Source organism: Dryobates pubescens, chromosome 22 (assembly GCF_014839835.1).
Source record: "Dryobates pubescens isolate bDryPub1 chromosome 22, bDryPub1.pri, whole genome shotgun sequence".
Taxonomy (NCBI): domain Eukaryota; kingdom Metazoa; phylum Chordata; class Aves; order Piciformes; family Picidae; genus Dryobates; species Dryobates pubescens.
In genome coordinates this window covers 3,562,976-3,584,275 of record NC_071633.1, presented here as the reverse complement: position 1 = coordinate 3,584,275, position 21,300 = coordinate 3,562,976, and the positions used below count along the sequence as shown (strand labels likewise).

The window sequence follows — 21,300 nt, the reverse complement described above, 5'->3', positions numbered from 1 at the left end:
CACAAAGCCCTCCAAACACACAAACACAGTCAGGAACTTCTGTTTCACCTCATACAGGCAAAACAGGTTTGAAACATGAGAATCAAAAAGCTGCCTCTTAAACCAGCTCATTTTAACTGGGATTATTTGCCCTGAAGTCTGAAACTGCAGAAATGATCACTTTGGTGGCAGCTGCAGCTGTTTAAAAGCTTCCTCCTTTTTTTGTGTGTGTCTCCCCACTTTTGTTTTTAAAAAGCTTCATGCTTCATAGAAACATGGAGTTGTTAGGGTTGGAAGGGACCTCAAGGATCAGCCAGTTCCACCCCCCATGCCATGGGCAGGGACACCTCACACTACAGCAGGTTGCTCACAGCCACATCCAGCCTGGCCTTATAAACCTCCAGGGATGAGGCTTCCACCACCTTCCTGGGCAACCTGTGCCAGGCTCTCACCACCCTCATGGTGAAAAACTACTTCCTAACATCCAATCTGAATCTACCCACTTCCAGTTTTGCTCTATTCCACCCAGAATGCCAGCTTGGATGGGACCCCAAGGATCACCTGGACCAACCTTTCTAGGTGATGGTGGAGTTGCAATGAGCTGGCCCAGCACCCTGTCGTGCTGACCCTTCAGTGTCCAATGGAGGGGAATCCACCTGTTCCAGTGTCTCACCATCCTCACATGGAAGAACACCTTCCAAACATCCAATCTGAACCTACCCACTTCTACCTTTTTTTCCATTTCCCCCTAGTCCTCTCATTACCTGACAATCATAACAAAATGGAATCCCTTCCTACAAAGGGAGTATTTCAGTAGTAACATCCTTGCAGATACCACATGGTTTTGACATTTACTGTAGCCCTGGAAAGGGACCAAGCCAAATGCATCCCTGGCACAGCTTTAATAATTTCAAACCCCATTTGCACAAAGCTCTGAACTTACCATCTCGAAAATAGCAAGGAGTAATATTTTATCTTATCTGCTTTCTGATCTCTCATTTCTACTTTCCACTACGCAACTTAATACTCCAAAATAGGTCTTAAGTGGGACTCGGAGTGGTGGAGCTAAATCTCATACAAGCAAAAGGGTAAAATTCACTCCTAGGGCACTGATGAGAAGATTCTCCTTTCCCATTAGGCAGAATTTTTTTGCCAGGCAGTAATTTGCACTATCACCACCATATAACAGACTAGTAAGGTCATCCCTTGATAAGAAATCCTTTGATATTTCCATTTCCCAGCTCCTCAGCAGCCTCCTCACAAATGCCTGCATTCCTAACAATTCAGGCAGTCTCTGGAACAACCTCTGAGCCTTGCCACCCACTTCAACACCGACCTCTACCCTTTCCAGGCAATACTTCTGGAAGCTGAAACTCCCTGAGATAGCATCTGGCAGCTACCATTTTGCCAAACAAGACCGGTGGTGTTCTCAACCGGGGGCATCTATTAACCTTCCTCTGCCTTTCACATTCCACTCCCAAATTTCAGTGGGGGTGGTGATGAGGTGAGGGTTGGAAAGGGGAAAAAAGAGAGGATAGATGGGAGCATGTGGCAGCTGAAATTGAGGCATTTTTAAAGGTTTCTCCAGCAGTCTGTCAGAATTTGCAAAGATGACTAAAAGAAAAAGGGAAGGGAAAAAACCAAAACCCAACCCCACACCACCAGAGGGCTGCTGCCTGCAGGAGAATGAAACTGCTGCATTTTAACACTGCAGTAAAATCCTACCAGCTCCATGGGAGCATAAATAAAAGTGACCAAGTTATAAATCCTCCCTAAGTAGAACACACAGCATCACACAAACACAGTTTTTACTCAGTGACATTTTGTTTGAGAGACCAGGGACAAATGTCCCCAAGGAAAGCAGCAGCTGAAGCCAGCAGAGTCACAAATTGTCAAAATGGGAACATCAAAGCAGTTTTTGTGGTTTAATGAGGTAGTTAAACCAACTTTAGAATAGAATAAACCAGGTTGGAAGAGACCTTCAAGATCATCCAGTCCAACCTATCAACCAACACCACCTAATCAACTAACCCATGGCACCAAGCACCCCATCAAGTCTCCTCCTGAACACCTCCAGGGATGGTGACTCCACCACCTCCCCAGACAGCACATCCCAATGGGCAATCTCTCTCTCTGTGTAGAACTTCTTCCTAACCTCCAGCCTAAACCTCCCCTGGCACAGCTTGAGACTGTGTCCTCTTGTTCCGGTGCTGGGTGCCTGGGAGAAGAGACCTGGCTACAACCTCCCTTCAGGGAGTTGTAGACAGCAAGAAGGTCTCCCCTGAGCCTCCTCTTCTCCAGGCTAAGCAACCCCAGCTCCCTCAGCCTCTCTTCACAGGGCTTGTGTTCCAAACCCCTCCCCAGCTTCGTTGCCCTTCTCTGGACACCTTCCAGTATCTCAACATCTTTCCTAACCTGAGGGGCCCAGAACTGGACACATGACTCAAGCTGTGGCCTAACCAGTGCTGAGTACAGGGGCAGAATGACCTCCCTGCTCCTGCTGGCCACACTGTTTCTGATACAGGCCAGGATGTCATTGGCTCTCTTGGCTGCCTGGGCACACTGTAGGGTCATGTTCAGCCTACCATCAACCAGCACCCCCAGGTCCCTCTCTGCCTGGCCAATCTCCAGCCACTCTGCCCCCAGCCTGTAGCACTGCACAGGGTTGTTGTGGCCAATGTGTAGAACCCAGCACTTGGATGTGTTAAATCTCATACCATTGGATTCTGCCCATCTGCCCAGCCTGGCAAGTTCCCTCTGCAGAGCCTCTCTACCCTCCAGCAGATCAGCTCCTGCCCTCAGCTTAGTGTCATCTGCAAACTTACTGATGATGGACTCAATGCCCTCATCCAGATCATCAATGAAGAGCATGGGGCCCAGCACTGATCCCTGGGGCACACCAATTGCAGCCAGAGAGATTTCAACTTTTTTGTATCACTATTGCAATAAGCAAAAGGAGAAGGAAGACAAATAGAGCATGGAAAAACAATGTCATCACCTGCACAGCCCAAGCTGTATGGTCTGGTCTATCCTCAGGAGATGGAAGCCTACAGAGGTACATTACATAAAAATGAAGGTTGCAAAAATTGAACACCAAAAAATAAATAGACAAATCCCTAGGCCTGAATAGCAGAGTTGTTCCAGGCCTGGTTTTTATTTTTGAAGAAGCTATCAATAGTAGCTGGCTAACCCTGCCAGTCCCAAAGGGAAGTCAAGTATTATCATAGTTTCACAGCAGGGCACCATGAGAAAAAAAATAACAGAGAAATGAACTCACTAAAGGCTCCAGCCCAAGTCAATGGCTGAGCATGTCAGGACCAGTGCCAGATACTCCCCATGAAGCCCTCCACCTTCCCAAAGGGATGAGGGAGAGAGACTGATGGGGTGGGAAAGAAATAGAACCAGCTGGGATGGGAATGAAAACAATCCAATGAAACAAAGAGATACAAACCAAGAGTCAACCCGACCCCTGACGGCAATGATGGCATCATTGACATCACTGATGCTGGAGGCAGGCACTGGGCAAGTCCCAGACTAGACTCAGCAGCAGATGGGAACTGAATTCAGGAGCTGAATTCTAGAACTGGATTCAGGAACACAGGTATCAGGATGGAAGGCAGAAGGGTCAGAGTCCTCCTGGGACACTGGCCAGGGGAGACTTGACTCCGGTGATCCCTCAGCTTTCTCCTGAAGATACCACCCATGTGCTGCAATCCCTTGGTGGGCACTTGAGGGTCACCTGCCCTGTCTGCTCCTCCTTGCAGGTGTCACCTGCACCCCAATGGCCTGCACACCACTGAAGTAGAAACTTCAGGCTTATTACTGCTAGAAGCAGACATAGTCTGCAAAATCATGCTGTTACCTTCAGCAAATGCAGTTTCTTAGGAGGAGACTGAGCTGGGAAGTGAACTCACTGAACAGAATTGGTTCTGTTCTAGCTCAAAGCAGGACACCATGCTTTCAGTTCCCATCATTTCAATGACCAGCAAAAGGCCTACACCACACAGGTTTCTCTCCTCTGGTGGGTTCTTCAGAAATTTGCAGCAGAGAAGATGCCACTTGGACAGTAAATTGGATTTGATGTTAAGTTTGCTATTGCAATCTATCTTTTTATGGCTTCTTGAGGAGCAGGCCACAGACCACTTAGTTCCACTGAGCCACAGGCACTGAAATAATCACTGGTGGAGCTGCAGCAGCTCTAACTCACCTGATTCAATGGTGATAAGAGTAGTGATGACGACAGAATTGCAACACAGATCCAGAAACTGTGCCTATTTTTGAAGCATTTCCCCTGAGCAGGAAGAGCCACCTGGTACCACGATGGCAACTGTCCCAGCCATGCTAGTAGTCTGGCTGCTGCTTTCCCTAGCAAAGATGCAGCAGTGATGAAGGTAAGGACATTTTCTACAGCCTGAAGGTTAATGCAAACCAGTCAGATGATTTCAGTATCCATAGGTGGGGAATGTCAGGGAAGAATTACTGCTGGAAAGTGTTAAAATGTTTGCTTGCCTTAATTTGTCTGTTAGCTGAGCAGACAGACTTCTGCTGTAAGGATGAAGGATGGCAATTGAAAATGCTGGGCCTGGGTTTTTTTTCAGTCTGAATGGACTGCTCTTACAGTATTACTCCACCCTGTGCTCTAATTTGCTTGAATATTCACAGCAGAGATGTGTTCCTAGGCAGCTCTTAACTAGAACACTGCCAGAGGTCTGCCTCTGCCACCATCACTGAAAGCTTGCTCATGGGTCAAACTCCCCTCTCAGACAGACTCCAGCAAGGCCTTGAAGTCACTGGCACTGCACAAATGCAACCAAGTGAGGAATTTGACCAAGTAATGACTTCAGTGCTATTAGAAACAAAATAGAAGCAAAAGAGGGAGCTGAGATGTCACAGATCTGAGCAGTGAGCTAAACCGCAGACCCAGAACAGAAGCAGCACAGGACAAGCCCCAGGAAGACCAGAACAAATCTTTCTTTGTTGCCCATGATTACTGATTTGAACCAAGCCTTACTGCTTTACAGGAGGGAGAAGTGTTGGGGGGGGGGTGGGGGGAAAGGGGCAGGTTTCACTAGTGGCAGAAGCTCATGACAACCTGCTTAAGGCTGGTGCTCCCAAAGCGTGAGGGATCTGCAAAGCTGTGCCGCTCGCAGCCACATCTCTGCAACACAACAAATGCCTGCGTTTGCTGGGGCTACAGCACTGCTGGCACTGCCAAGTCCTACTATAATACTTGGCTTTGTCTTTGGGGACCTTTTTTTTTCCCCTCTCTCTCTGTACAGACAAGCACTGCAAACGCACAAATAGCTCTCAGTCTTCCTCTCAGCTTTCTGCAGGAAAAGGACTACTTCAAATCCTGCCACTGCACCAAAATGGGTACACGGAGGAAACACAGAGAGCACTCCCCGCTTCCCACCCTCCCCAGTCACTCAGCTCAGCTTGCAGACACAAAGGACCAAGTTCTGGTCTCCATTCTCTCTGCCTTGCACTGCTCCAGCAGTGAAAAGCAGGCAGCAATCCAGCCTACTGGGCTGCCCAGGCACTCCCTCAGCAGTATGGTGGTTTAGCTCCACTTTTGGCTCCTAACTTCAGTGTCGGAGCCTTAACAGAGGTACACCTGAGGGGCAGCTGTATCCCAGCAATCCCAGTCTGCCAGAGCAGCATGCTCTTGGCCTTCCAAACCAAACACAGGTTAGAAAAGCTGTGCTGTTTTGGACAGCTTTGCTTCAGTCTGATGGCTTAAGTGAACTGAAGCATAGAATCCTAGAACTGCTGAGCTTGGAAGAGACCTTTGAGATCACATCCAACTGCACACCTAGAGCTCACAACCCCACTGAACCATGTCCCTCATCACAACATCCAAATATCTTTTAAAGGCCTCCAGAAATGCTGGCTCCTCCACCATCCTGGGCAGCCTGTTTCAATGCCTGATAACCCTTCTAGTGAAGGAATTTCTGCATCCTGAACCTCCCCTGGCACAATTCGAGGCTATTTCATAAATATTCAGGCTGTCTGCAATTCTCCCCTAGCAACGTAACAGAATAGTAAATTTCAACTAAGTTTGGAATTCTACAAATTTCATGGAAAGCTTGGAATGTCTAGGGGGGTGGGGAGGGGAGGGTCAAACTATTGCTGCCACAATGGAAAGAATAATTGTGATCTAATCCTTAATATACTCCAAGAGAAAGAAAAAAAGATGGAGAGGCTGAGGTGGCTCCAGAGAAGTCACAAACACTGTGCCCAAGAGAGAACAGAGCACAGGAGGAAGGGAATACAAGGTAAAAAAAGTGGAGAAATGAGAATTCCTTAGTTCCACAGTTCACTGAACAAATTATGGTTCCATTGCACAGGATGACACAGAAAGAGTAGATGAGTTAAGGTTGGAATAGATCTCAGGCGATCATCTAGTGTGAGGTGTCCCTGCCCATGGCAGGGGGGTTGGAACTAGATGATCCTTGTGGTCCCTTCCAACCCTGACTGATTCTGTGATTCTGTCTAGCCCAACACCCTGTGCCAGAGAAGAGTCAACTAGAGCAGGCTGCTCAAGACTGTGCCTAGACTGGTTGGAATACAGGCAAGGATGGAGACTTCCCAATGTCTCTAAGCAAATCTGTGCCAGGTTCAGCTGGCCCCCACACTGGAGAAGCTTCTCCCTATGCTTAACTGGAACACAAAGGCCCAAGAAAGGTTAATGCCTCAATATGAAAGGGGTTATATGCAGATACTGGAACACAAATGATCTTTCCTTTTAGCTCCCAACTTAGGCAAGACTTAAAAAAAAAAAGTGGAAAACAAAATATACTTGAGAAAATAAATCCCCAAGGACACACAGAACATAAGTGTCCATTTCCCAAAGGCAATGAATTTGTACAAGAAGTAGGAGAAACCCCTAGAAGTACTTTATTTCTCAGTTTGCCATGACCATAAAGCTTTTAAACCATAAAATAAAATCATCTCTAACAATAATAGCTGCTTATTTAGCTATTTTTCTGGCTTAGAGCATTTCTAAGAGCTCTTCTAGCAGTAACCATCAACCTATTTAAATAAGGTTGACATGACTAAAGGCCTCAAGTCTTGGAACTAACAAAAACCTTCCTAAACCTTCACTGATGTGCTGGAGAAGATTTGCTTCTGGACAATCAAATAGTTGTCCAGCATCCTCTAGACTGGGATGCCAATCCTTGAACCAGTTTCCAGTTGGAAAAGGCAAGGTAAATCCATAGTTTAAAACCAAAAGCACAAATCAAAAACCCCATCCCTCCCCCAAACCCAGCTGACCAAGACTTCAAAAGGAAAACTGTAGACCAATCCTGCACCTTCTGACAGAAGCCAAGCTACCCAGCATTTACAATGTGAAAATAAGGTGAGAGCTTAAGAATAAAATATTGGGAGAGCTGAAGAGACCTCAATCAGGTAAGAAACTAAAAGTCTAATCCACTCCTTAATCCATGGGACAGATCACAGTTATTGAGAGGAATTCAATCAGTCACTGAATGAAACTCACCCAGGGCAAATGGCTGCATGATGAAGTAACCCAACCCTCTGCTGGCAAACAGTCAGCAAGAGAGATGAGAAGTTTTTAACTACCTCACACAGCACATTTCATACCTCAAGGATCTGGGAGATGGGATGTCTTCTTTGGCTACTTGAGCTTGTGTTTTAATTCAAATGCAACAAAATAGCAGAGTCTTGTGCTAGCTTAGCTCAGAATTTGTCAGAGCAGGATACTGCTCTCTTAAAAATGTTAAGTTTTCAACAGAGAAATCATACATCACCAGCTCATGTTTGGTTGCAATAAGTTACTGCTGGTTCCTCTTCATCATAAATGATACCAACAATGCTATCAACCTGGGCTACAGTCTACCTCATGCTGGACCACAGCAACAAAACCATCACACTTCCCAAGAAGAGCATCTCTGTACAGATCTACTGTCTACATTCTAGCCACATGAAAAATAATCCAGAAGAGTGAAAGAAGATAAAGAGCCAAGCACTTCCATCAACATCCCTGGCTGGGTCACTGTGACCTGGTGCATTCTTTTTTGTCTCCCCCTCTACTCTGATCTTGTCTGACCCCACCTGCAGTACTGCATCCACTTCTGGTGCCCCCAACACAAGAAGGGCATCAAAGAGCTGAAGCAGGTCCAGAGAAGGCCACAAACATGACCAGCAGGTTAGAGAACCTCCCTGCAGGGTCAGGCTGAGAGAACTGGGGCTGTTCAGCCTGGAGAAGAGAAGGCTCCAGGGAGACTTTAGAGCAGCCTTCCAGTAACTGAAAAGAGCTACAGGAGAGCTAGGGAGGGTCATTTGACATAGGCTTGTGGTGATATGACAAGGGGCAATTGATTGAAGAGGGGAGATTTAGACTGGAGATGAAGAAGAAATTCTTTCCAGGGAGGGTGGTGAGACACTGGAACAGGTTGCCCAGGGAGGTCATGGATTCCCCCTCCCTGGAGGTGTTAAAGGCCAGGCTGGTCTGAGCAACCTGAGGTTGCAGCCAGGTGGAGGTTAGTCTCTTCTCTCAGCCAACCAGCACCAAAACAAGAGGATACAGTCTCAAGCTGTGCCAGGGGAAGTTTAGGCTGGATGTTAGAAAGAAGTTCTTCACAGAAAGAGAAATTGGCCATTGGAATGTGCTGCCCAGGGAGGCGGTGGAGTCACCATCCCTGGAGGTGAGCCTGGATGGGGTGCTTGGTACCATGGTTTAGTTGATTAGATGGTGTTGGGTGATAGGTTGGACTCGATCTCGAAGGTCTTTCCCAACCTGGTTAATTCTATTCTTTTCTGAATGACAGGAGCAGTCAGCTTACAGCACGTAAGGCTGGGCACACAGAGGAATGACACTGCAGAAGCAGAGCTTGTTAATACCTATGGAATGTAGGCATTATTAAAACATATAAATATATACATTATCACCCTGATATTTTTCTCCCACATTAAGCATATACTGCAAGAGAAAACAAGTCAAATCTGCGAGAGCCTCGGGACGCAGAGAGAGTCTGGCATTCTCTAAGTGGAAGCAGGCAGCCAGCAGAGCACTTACTAAATGGATGCCTGGAAACAGTTTTCCATCATTTACTTTTTATTTTCCTGAAGTTCAGAACTATTATCATGCCTGTAATTCCCACAGTGTTCAAACAACAAAGCAAAAGACGACAAAAAAGCCAGGCTTTGCCCACACTAAACCACTTCATGCTGGTTTCCCTCCTCAGCTCCCCCCTGCATTAACCCATTGGAGGATGCAAATCTTGGCACAAAGCTTTCACCAGCAAGAATTCCTTTTGTCAGAAACTGGCAAGTTCTTTGTTTTTTCCCCAAACTCCTTAATTACCAAATCACTGCTTATCAATGGCTGGATGTTAGATAGATAAGACACTGAGGAGCAGGCTGTTATCAGTGGTAAGCTATGCAAGGCAAGGTCCCTCCCACTCTAACCTCACCCCATCCATCACCCCAAATTAAACACATTTATTTGAACAAGAAAGTAGGAGAAAATAATCTCTTCTCCTCTTCATCATGCAACAATCTCTGTGCAAGGAAGCCAGACTGGGGACAACAGAAGTCTAAAAGGCAGAAACTGCCTGGCACAGCCATGGGGAGAAAACGGTGAGCTCAGCCATTAGAACTTTGTGGAAGTTATTTAGGGCAGCTTTAGGGCTACTTTAATTTATGTCACTTGACAATGATCTCTGTGGCCTTCAGGAGATAATAAAATAATCTCCTCAAAATAAAACTGAGAGAGCTGACAACTCAAGATAAGTAGTGCAGTCTACCTGCTCAAGCACCACGTAACTATCCATCAGCTACCTGCCCCAGCCTGAAGGTTACTCCGCACCGCTCTGAAGGCAATGGGGCCATCGACAAAGCCATGCATCTGCATTGGTTTGAATATAAACAGCTCCATCTCGCTTCTCTGGCCACAGCGCTCCTTTTCTTCAGTCTCACGGCACATTTCCATTTGTTATCCTTCAGAAACTCTGTCCCAAGGTCATTGCAAAAGAAAACTGGATATTCCTGTCGATGCAGCCCACAGGACAGTGGCGACTCCACAGGCAGCTCTGCCACAAATGACACATTCCAGGAGGAAGCGCTCGCAGCCACAGCAATAGCCAGCAAAACACTTTTATGAGAGGAGCCAAAACAATTGCCTCTCTTCCACCTAAGTTCCAGTGAAACCTCATTTTCAAAAGCTATGAGGCAATGAAAAAAAGAGTCTTCTGGGTCAATTTTGTGTGTGTGTGTTTTTCTTAACAGAGAAGGACCTGGGAGCGCTGGTGGGCAAGTTCACCATGAGCCACCAAGGGGCCCTAGGGATGCATTAACAAGAATGTGACCAGAAGGGTGAGGGAGGTTCTCCTCCCCCTCTATTCTGCCCAAGTCAGCCACAACTGGAGTACTGGGACCAGTTCTGGGCTTCCCAGTTCAAGACAGACAAGGAATTACTTACACTGGAGAGAGTCCAGTGGAGGCTACAAAGCTGCTGAGGGTCTTGGAGTATCACTGTGAGGAGGAAAGGCTGAGAGCCCTGGGGCTGTTGAGACTGGAGAAGGGCAGCCCCAGAGGGGATTTGAGCAAAGCTCAGCAAGAGCTAAAGGGTGGGGCCAGACTCTTGTCAGTGGTGCCCAGTGACAGGACAAGGGGCCATAATGGGCACAAACTGGAACCCAGGAGGTTCCACCCAAGCTTAAGGAAAAACTTCATTGTTGTGAGGGTGCTAGAGCCCTGGAGCAGGTTGCCCAGAGAGGTTGTGGGCTCCCCTTCTCCGGAGAGATTCCAAACCCACCTGGACATTGTGATCCTGGGCAAGCTGCTGTGGTTGAACCAGCAGGAAGGCTGAACTGGATGATCTCCAGAGGTCCCTTCCAACACCCCCCCCCCCATGCTGTAATTGTCTTTCTTTTTTGTTTTAAATCACTTATCTTTTCTTTTATCCATAGCCTTTCCAGTCAGTAAATAGAATTATAAAGATGCTGTACTGATATTCAGAATTAAATGTAGAATTCAATCAAATGGAACTGGACAAGCACTATTAATATGCTCTTCAAAATTAATTCAGTCTGGTCACATCTGTGCACCTTTCAAAAAAACCAACCCAACCAACAACAAAAAAAACCCCCCAACAAACTCTTAAGGTAAACCTCACATCTTCCAGACAAGGGTTTTCTTCAGAATCATATCCAAACTGCTCAGGAAAACTAAACTTCCAGTTTGTACTTGTAAATATTTATGTTGGGAGTTGCTCACACAGCCATTGCAAGTAAAATAAAACCCTCTTATGCAACCCAGCCAACAGACGTTCAAGAAGGCAATTCCAACCTCTGAATATTGCTAAGGTGCAACCAATCCTTAAGGGAGGTAAAGAGAGGTGGGGAAAGGAGATACAAAGAGTTGATTGCCAGAAAATCTAAACCAAACAAGGAGTTAAAAGGAAATCAGTGCATGCTTAGAGACACTGCAGGTGAAGCTGGTTCAAGTTCATTAAGAACACTCTCTACAACAAATTATTCCTGGTACTGTGCAGAGCAGGGTGGATGTTTTGCAGAGAAACATTCCTGTTTATGCATCACCTGAAAATGGAACAATCTCCTCCTCACATTGCCTAAGCAGAGCGAGCAGTGCTATTGACTAGGATTGCTAAACATCTTGGGGCTGCTTAAAGCAAACCCAGAGAATTTCTTTGTGTTGTTTCTTAATGGAACAATCCACAACAAGCTCAAAGCTTCCACCTGCACCTATCTATCATGGGCTTGAGCGGCTTTCTACTGAAGTCAGCGCAGCTAGAACGCTGCCTGGCTTCACAAGGGCAACTGCCAGCATCTCCACACTCGAAGAGCAGCACTCACAGAGCATTCATTTGTGCCTCTGCCTTGATTCACAGGTTGCATCGAGTTGGGAGGGACCCTCAAGGGCCATCTTGTCCAATCCCCCTGCAGTCAGCAAGGACACCCCCAACTAGATCATAGAATTAATAAGGTTGGAAAAGACCTCAAAAGATCATCAAGTCCAACCTGTCACCCAAGACCTCCTGACTACTAAACCTATCCCCTCTTGAACACCTCCAGGGATGGTGACTCCACCACCTCCCTGGGCAGCACATTCCAATGCCTAGCAATAGAACAGGCTGCCCAGGGCCACAGAGTCTGATCTTGACTGTCTGCAGGGACAGGGCCTCAACCACATCCCTGGACAACCTGTTCCAGTACTTTACCATTTTTACTGTGCAGAATTTTCTCCTGATGTCCAGCCTAAATCCAACCTGCTCCAGTTTTAAACCATTGCCCCTCATCCTGTCACCACAGGCCCTTCTAAACAGTCCCTTCCCAGCCTTCCTGTAGGTCTCCTTCAGATATTGAGATATAGTTATAAGGTCTCCCCAGAGCCCTCTCTTCTCCATCCTGTCTTCCACCTCTTATTTTGACTGTTTTCCTATGTGTATAATATATTCCTCATGCAGTGCCTCTTACTTCAGAGGGCTTTACTTCCAAAATTTCTGACTTCCTTTCAAATTCCTCCTGAAAGCTGGAATTCTCTCACCACCACCATTTGTTCTGTATGCCTACCTACAAGTCAACATTTATTATTGCCATTGCAATTACTGTTTCACCTTCTAAGGTATTAAACACTTCCTAAAATATAATGTATAAGATGAGTAAACATATATAGAAAAAGATTGCAGCCTTGGAGAATCCAAAACTTATATTGGCTGCTCCACTCAATCTACAAAAGTCACTGTAAGACTGCAGGTCACCATTCCCCTGTACTCAGCACTAATGAGACTGCACCTGGAATCCCAGGTTCAGTTTTGGACCCCTCACTCCAAGGAGGTCATTGAGGTGCTGGAGCTGGTTCAGAAAAGAGCAACAAAGCTGGGAAGAGTCTGGAAAACAGGGCTGGTGGGGGGTACCTGAGGCAACTGGGGTTGTTTAGCCTGGAGAAAAGGAGGCTGAGGGGAGACCTCCTCACACTCTATTCCTCCCTGAAAGGAGGTTGGAGCCAGGTGGGGGCTGATCTCTTCTCCCTAGTAACAAGTGATAAGACAAGAAGAAACAGCCTTGAGTTGTGCCAGAGGAGGTTTAGGTTGAGCTTCAGGAAAGCTTCTTCACTGAAAGGATTGTCAAGGCCTGGAACAGACTGCCCAGGGAAGTGGTGGAGTCTGCTTCCCTGGAGGTGTTGAAAAGCTATGTAGATGTGGTGCTGAGGGACATGGCTGAGCAGTATACTTGGTAGTGTTGGATTAATGGTTAGACTTGATCATCTTAAAAGTCTTCCCCAGCCTAAATGATTTCTAGGACTCTGAGAACCCATTTCAAATGCCACATTTGCTCTTCTCATGGCAGCACAGCTTTTTTAGAGGTGAGAAAGAATTCCTCTCAAGAGGTAATTTCCATGAAGAAGCTTTTTTAATTCCTCCACCCTCTCTCTCCCAATGCAGTCCTTCCCACTGTGGCGGTACAAAGTGACATTAGAGCAGTGACAGAAAGCAGCAAAGTGTTTGAGCAGTCCAAGAACTCTATTGGTGACATCACTGCCTCCATAATTCCTGCTGATGACTAAACATAGCTATACAGAAGCAGTCATGCAGTCCCACTCATCTGCATTCAGCATCTCAAAGGCTCTTGGGTGAGGAAGCTCACTGCATTTCACAAAGGAAAACAAATCATTCAGAGCCTGCTCCTTTTTCAACAAGTTCATCATAATTGTGCTACTTCATAAGAAGGACACAGAGCTGCTGCAGCAAGTCCAGAGAAGGGCCACAGAGATGATCCAAGGGCTCGATGAGGATAGGCTGAGGGAGCTGGGGTTGTTCAGCTTGGAGAAGACTCCTGGGCGGGACTTTAGAGCTGCCTTCTAGTACCTGAAGGGATCCTACAAGAAAACTGGAGAGGGACTTTTCATAAGTGTGTCGAGCGACAGGACAAGGGGGAATGGTTTTAACCTGAGGGAAAGTAGGTTTAGACTGGATGTTAGGAAGAAGTTCTTCCCTGTGAGGGTGGGTGAGACACTGGCACAGGTTGCCCAGGGAGGTGGTGGAAGCCTCATCCCTGGAGGTCTTTCAGGCCAGGCTGGATGTGGCTCTGAGCAACCTGCTGTAGTGTGAGGTGTCCCTGCCCATGGCAAGGAGGTTGGAGTAGATGACCTCTAAGATCCCTTCCAACCTAAGCTATTCTATGATACTGGGGTAAAAGACTGTCCCTGCAAAGTCTGCAGAAGGATGGAAGCCAAAAAACATTTTTACTGCAGTTAGCAAACAGGAGTTTGCTTAAAGGAGTGAAAGTCATAAAAGGGGTATCTGAACTTTGCAGTTCAGACACATGGCCTGGTCAATTCCAACCAAAACAATTCTGATTCTATAATACTTTGCATAATTCTTATGCAAACAAACAAACAAGAGCACAGTTTAGTATTCCACTAGAGCATGAGGAACAAAACACACCAAGCAGACTGATTCTTCAGTTCACTGCTTAAAACTAAGGATAATGGAGAAACAGCCCAGAACCAACCATATCCTGAGCTGCATCCCCAAGCAGTGGGGAGAGCAGGTGGAAGGAGGGGATTCTGCCCCTCTGCTGAGACCCCCACCTGCAGTGCTGGGGTCAGCTCTGGAGTCCTCAGCACAGACAGGGACCTGTTGGAGTGGAGCCAGAGGAAGCCACAGCAATGATGGGAGGGCTGCAAGCCCTCTGCTGTGAGGCCAGGCTGAGAGCTGGGATTGTACAGCCTGGAGAAAAGAAGGCTCTGGGGAGACCTTCTGGTGGCCTTTCAGTTCTTAAAGGGGCTAAGTAGAAAGCTGGGGACAGACTTTTCAGCAGGGCCTGTTGTGACAGAACAAGGGGTAAAGGGTTAAACTAAATGAGGGAAATTCAGACTGGAGAGAAGGAAGTGTTTGATACAGAGGGTGGTGAGACCCTGTCCCAGGTTGCCCAGAGAGCTGGTAGGTAGATGCCTCACCGCTGCAAACATTCCAGGTCAGGTTGTCTGGGGCTCTGAGCAACCTGCTTATGCAAGGAAGGGGTGAAACTAGATGACCTTTAAAAGGTCCCTTCAAACCAGAACCAGTCTATGATTCTATGACTCCATCAGTTTACCTCAGTCAGTGATGCAGGCAAACAGCACTCCTGAACAATCAGATGAAAGGTACATAAAGCCCTCAGAACCCATAACCATCACTTGACAATCCATTAAGTCTCAGTCACTATAACATAACCTTTCCTGGCAACACTTCATTCTTAAGACCTCTACCACCCACAGAATTGTTTGCAATATTTTATTTGGCTGATCCCTAATTAACAAGTTAAGTCTTCACAGAGTATGAGGACAAAGGAGGTGGATTTAGTGTGCTGAAAGAAACTTTTTGAAGAAAACCAGAATATACATCAAACCATTAAGGAAATATATACTGGTTGGTTTGTTTAGAAAGGCCATGGGGAGGGACTACAATGATTGGCACCTCTGTAACAATGCATTCACCTGGACAGCTGAACAGAGAAGCAAGCTGCACTCTTCAGCTCCTCTCTAGATCCAACATACTAGTTCAGATGAAAATAAATAAATATATATATCCCAGGATAAACTTTGTGTAACCTACTTAAGGAAACCAGGCTTCTGAGATCCCACTGGCTACCAAACACTCCTCCAACGGAGCTGAAGCTTTCCATTTCATCCAAATTTGACAAAGACAAGTGAAAAAATTCGAAGAAAATTAAAGCCAATTAACTAACACATTCCAGTTTCTGCCAGTGCCATGGAAACAGGTGGTTAAGAAACATCCTGTTTAGGCTCTCGCTGAATAAAAGGCTCCCAAATTCACCGAGGCCCAAATGCGATGAGCCCTGCTCTTACATAACCCTCCAGCACACTGCTGAACACCTCACTGCTGGCTCAGACAGAAGGAACATGTTATCCACCTAAGCAGCTCTAAGTTATAAGGCATACAGTGCAGAAAAGGGACCCCCACACACACACATTGTTTTTTTGTGAAGGTCCAGGTGCCCCGAGTGCCACGCAGGATTCTTTGTATTGAATGCCTGCAGAACTGAGCTGATAACAGGATGAAAGGAACAAGACAAAATGGATCAGCAACATGACATTTCCCACCAAGTTTAGCTCCAAGTGAACAGGAGAACTCCCACTTCCAGCCAACGTCTCATTGCTTGGAGACAAAGCAGCGTGGAGGAAACTTCAACCAGACACTGACTTGGTGCCATAGCAAAGAGTGATGCTGAAGCCACAGAGTGACTGTCAGAAGAAAACACAAGGAAACCCTCTGGAACACTGAAGCCCTTCACAGGAAATGCTGCAGTTCCACATCTTTGCACTCATTCATAAATACTCAGCTCAGTCGCTCTGAAATACTCGTTGAGAGTTTCAAGGGTGAAACAGGGCTTAATGAGGGCAAGTGATAGACATGGGCAAAGATATCTGGGGAATTCCAACCAAAACCAACCAACCCACCCCCCAAAACAGCAAAGAATATCCAAGAAGCTGATTTCACGCAGGTCTAGCGGCAAATGAGGAAAAGTTTCTGTTTGACCTGAAACTAAACCAGTGCTTCATGATAAGATATGACCGGGGCTTCTCAAGGCATGCTGTTTCCACGTGTGTCACTGGGACATCCTTTGTTCATTACTGTTAATTACAATAAAACCCTCCTATAATTAGCTGTAGAAGTATCTATCAAGGAAGCTTGGCCAAGCCAACCTTTCCCCTCACACCCTGTATGTCCACCTCAACAATCTTTTCCCTGGACAGATCTCTAAACCACAATTTTTAGTACAATAATGAAAACTAAGCTGCTGCTGCTGCTGCTTGTACTCTTGCCAAAATCAAATGCTGATTCCTTGAGCTGCTCCTCCTGCTGCAGTAAACAAGAGGTGCTCTGAATTCAAGGCATTACAAAAGCAAACCACCTTACTACAGCACTCAAATGATACCCTAAATTCACAGGCAAAGGATCTCCCTTCATTCCTCCACCATCCCCACCTCTTGCAAAGTGAGAAGCACAGATGTTTTTCAGCACTGCCCCATGCAGCCCTCGCCCAGCTTCTCCCACTCAGAGGCCCTGATCCCCTCCTTGTGGCACCACTCACCCTCAGCAAGGCCAATGCACCAGCACAGAGGGCTGCTCAGGACCAGTTCTGCATACCCCAAATGTGAATTCTAACCAAGACATTCAGCAATGGTCATTACCCACCAATGTGAGCTGAACCCTCTTCCATGTCTGTCTTGCCCACCCACAGCCAGATGTCACCAGGCTCCACCAATGTCCCAGATGCTGGACCTTGCTGCAGGCACCAGTAGGCTGCTATTGATAAACATTTTCTTTTCAGCTATTTGGGTGGCAATCAGTGAGAACTTCAGAGAGAAAGCCAGGGAGCTCTACTTACCAGCAAGTTCTGCCCCCCAAGGCACCATTTCCAAGTCTGCCCTGAGCTAGGAACCCATGCTCCTGCCCCAAACCCTTGTCTTTTGATCTCAGCAAAAGCTGGGAAGAGTGATTAACACATTTGCAGCACATATTAATGTATCTAGGAGCAACGCTGGACCTGCTGGTCTAAAATAACTTTAAACTTCATAATTTTTTGTACTCACAATGAACAAAAATATTATGAAGAACACTGCACAATGAACAGGACTCTGCAACACAACTTGCATTTACACTTACTTTCTAGCCAGCATTACATTCTGCCAGATTTTAGTCCTCACTTTTCCCCATCCCCTTGGGAAAAAGCAGTAATAATTATATATACATACACACATTCCAATCCATTATCTCCTAATCTTCCAAGCTTGAAAGCAAGCTCTGAAGGAACGAGTACCACCATGCTTTCCTTCAGCCATATGCCACTGCAACCCCAATTCAAAGTTCCACACCATGACAACACTGTGGTGAACCAGGCCTTGCACACTGCACTTGCTGCCCTCTCCCCTAAAACACTGCAGGGTTGCCTGCTTCCCCCCTCCAAGATGAGCAGGAGGAGGACTAGCTACGTACCACACACACTGCTCATACCATCCTGCCTGCTCCCAAATGTGATTAGCACAGAAAATGCGAGAAGACCAGAAGGCATCTTTCCATATTTAGCTGTGTGTGTGTTTAATACCGAGTGAGATTTCACCCCAGTGCATTACTCCCCTCATCAAGGGCGGGTATAGCAAGGAAGACACAGGCTGACATCAGCTACTTTGGAGATTTCTCTTCCTCTGTTCCCCCTCCAGCTCTAACCCCCACACACCCCCAGCTTCTATGACACCATGCCCTGTGCATTTTGTGTGCATCCATGTGTGCAAGCAGCAGAGGCTTCGCTAAAGATGGGTTATATGGTAAAGGTGCAAAAGGAAACTTTCACCCTCGTCCAGCTGGCTGAATAACTGCAGAGGCCAACAGCAGCAAGCCTCTAAATACATCCTCTTCTTCTCCCTCCACCCCCACGTCTCTAATCACTTAGGAGGAAGATAGGAAGATTAGCAGAGAGACAAAAAATAACCAAAGCTGCAGATAACCCTTTAGGAGCACACCGTCAGGCTACGAGACGTGGAGCAGAAGGTTAATGCAGCTGTATTTTCAGGAATCTCAGGCATAACTGTATTTAAAGGGGAGGGAGGGGTGCTGAGAAGGGGACAGAGACGGAAGAAGGAAATGGTGATGAAGACAAAAATGAATTTGCCATCTATAGCTGGCCCTTTGGCCACCTGGAGTATCCAAGAAAGGGCTGCCAGAAGAAAAAGGGCAGGTTTATTACCGGCACGCTGCAATTTTTTGGTAGAGGATGTTCATTATCATCATCAGACCAGATCTGGGTAAGAACACAGCTGCAGAAGTAAGGGCTTCTGGAGCTATGCAAAGAATAAAGGTAGTAACCAAAACAGTGACAGAGAGCTACCTTCAGCAGCTGATACACTGAGGAGATTTGAGGGGAAAAAATGAAATATAAATAAAAGTCACTTCCACTAGAAGACAATGTCATCTTCATCCCTGCCTCTGAACGGTTGCTATGGGGTTGTGAAGAGGAGGGGAAGGAGAGGAGGGGGTGGGGGGGTTTATAATCAATCATCTCAGAAGAGCATTGCTTCTTACAGAGAAAGATCTGGATTTTGACTGTGTCCCTAAGAAAATTGCGGACTGCAGAGCTGCTGCCACGCAGGGCAGCGAGGAAGCAGGCAGAGCAGAGGCAGCAGCTGGGGATGGAAACGCCTATTAAATCCTTTAGACAACAGATGGGCAAAGCTCGGCTGGGTTATAAAAAACACAACAACAACAAAAAAAAAAACCCACCCCACCACAATGCATCATGTTTTATTGTCCCACCATAATGAACAACACTTAACACCCACATGCCCAAAGAAACCCCCCACACACACACCTAGAGCTGATCTTCCCCCTTCCCTAAAGAACCTCGCATCTCCATCCACTTTTAGGGGGGCTCCCAACCCGATGCATTTGCCAGCTGCCATTGCTTATGGCACTTGTCGGGGAGGGGAGGGGGAGAATAAAATTCAATCATCAAAAAAAGAGAAATAATTAAAAAATTCGATGAAGCAGACATTTGGGCTCCTTCTGAAGGGGTTTTAATGTTCTCCTGCCCTTGAAGAGAATCTGCTACCCCAAGCAAGCAACAGTAAGTCCAGATCTTGAACGCATTTAGTGGATCTAATTATGTCATGTAGGACAGAAGCACCTGCTCTCTTCTAATTCCCTCCACTCCCTTTCCTCCTTGTATTTATTTTATATATATATATATGTATTTTATATATATATTTCTTACCATTGTTCCATTCAGGAAAAATCTGCTGGGGGCAAGTTTCATAAACAAGCTTTAAGAAAAATAATTAAATAACCTTCCCCTCCCCCCCCCCCCCCCCCCCAACCCAATCCCTCCTACAAAAACACAGCACAACCAGAATGAATTCTGCTGCCCAGCCTCTGGGCTTTTTTTTTTTTTCCAACCCCCCCTCTTTCCAGACCCTACCCACAAAAACCACCAAGCCCATCCATCCATATTTGCTAAATACCCACAGCAGTCAGTGCCACAGACATACTGTACAGATTTCCAACCCCCCCAACTGCACCTTAAGGACTACACCCTTTTCAATCATGATGTCATGAAATACTGCTGGTGACTCCCCCACTACCACCACCACCACCTCCTCGGTACTACAGGCTGTGAACCTTTCATTTCAGTATAATTTGATTTAAAAATTTTAAATGATCTGAAGTAGGGCAGTGAAGAAATTGATGTGAAAAATTCACCACCAGACGACCATCCATGGGTGGTTTTTTTTTTTCCCTTTGCCTCTGCATCCACTCTGCCTGTCAGCAGAACAACACCCATTAGCAGGAGTAATGAACATAAAGCATCCTGGGGTTTGTTGTTGTTTGGGTTTTTTTTTTTTTGGACAAAAGGGGGGGTAAAAAAGGGAAGAAAAGAAATAATTAAAATGAAACCTAGAAATACATAAAGGGGGCAAAAAAGAAAAGAAGGAGGAAAAAAAAAAGATCCCCTGTGAATAGCATCTCCACTAAAGCAGCAAATGGGAAAACCTGAACCCTGGAATATCCCATCCCCAACAGCTCACTGGCTGCTCCAGCACCTTCCCCCTAGCGCCGGTGCTGCTGCGAAGGAACCAACCTGTCTGTCCTTTTCCTAGGGTTTTCTCCAAACGATAGGGTCCAACATATTGTGCATGTTGAGCTCCGCTGCCTTCTTTCCCTGTTGATGTCATTTCTACCTGGATCTGTAATTCTGCAATGTGTATGTGCTGATGAGCTGGAATCTCTCTCTCTGCAGGTCTTTAAATTCCCACTTTGCAGCTGTGCAAGCAAAGCACTCTCTCTCTCTTTTTTTTTTTTCCCCTTTGCTTTAGTCCACTTGGTTGCAGATTTTTTCTCTCTCTCTTCCTCCTCTTTCTCTCCTCTCTCGCTCACGTGTGTGTTTTTTCGCTGGGTCTGCCTGGGACGCTGATGGCCGAAGGAGTTCTTTTAATGTTCAAAGAGGGAGGGGATCTACGATCCAAGCCCAAGGAGCATGATGCTGGTGATCCGAGCTCCGCACGCCTTGTTCTCTCCAGGAGCTGTTCAAGGGAGAGCCAGAGCTGGAGCAGCGGAAGAGCCGGGGCCCGCAGCTCTGACTGACATGAGGAGCAGCCAATCTCCTCCTCGCCCACCTCCTTCTCCCCTCCTCCTTCCACTACCTTTTCTTTTCCATCAGCAGCAGCAGCTACTGCCTCTGCCTGCTACACAGCATCATGATCAATGGCAACAGCAAACACCCAAGTTTACCACTCTCTCTTGATAAAGCATAATTAAATATACCTTAATGTTGATAT

General features: G+C 46.5%; 1 protein-coding gene across 10 annotated transcripts in view; it reads right to left on the bottom strand.

The window, feature by feature from the left end:
• The window catches only part of BRSK2 (BR serine/threonine kinase 2), a 432,580-nt gene extending 411,493 nt beyond the window's left edge, over positions 1-21,087 (bottom strand). For all 10 annotated transcript variants that reach the window (XM_054171633.1, XM_054171641.1, XM_054171642.1 and 7 more), the window contains exon 1: positions 20,604-21,087. In XM_054171633.1, coding sequence (XP_054027608.1) covers positions 20,604-20,697 — 94 coding nt within the window. In that variant the 5' untranslated portion in view covers positions 20,698-21,087. The remainder of the gene's footprint in view (positions 1-20,603) is intronic.
• Positions 21,088-21,300: the final 213 nt, after the last annotated feature.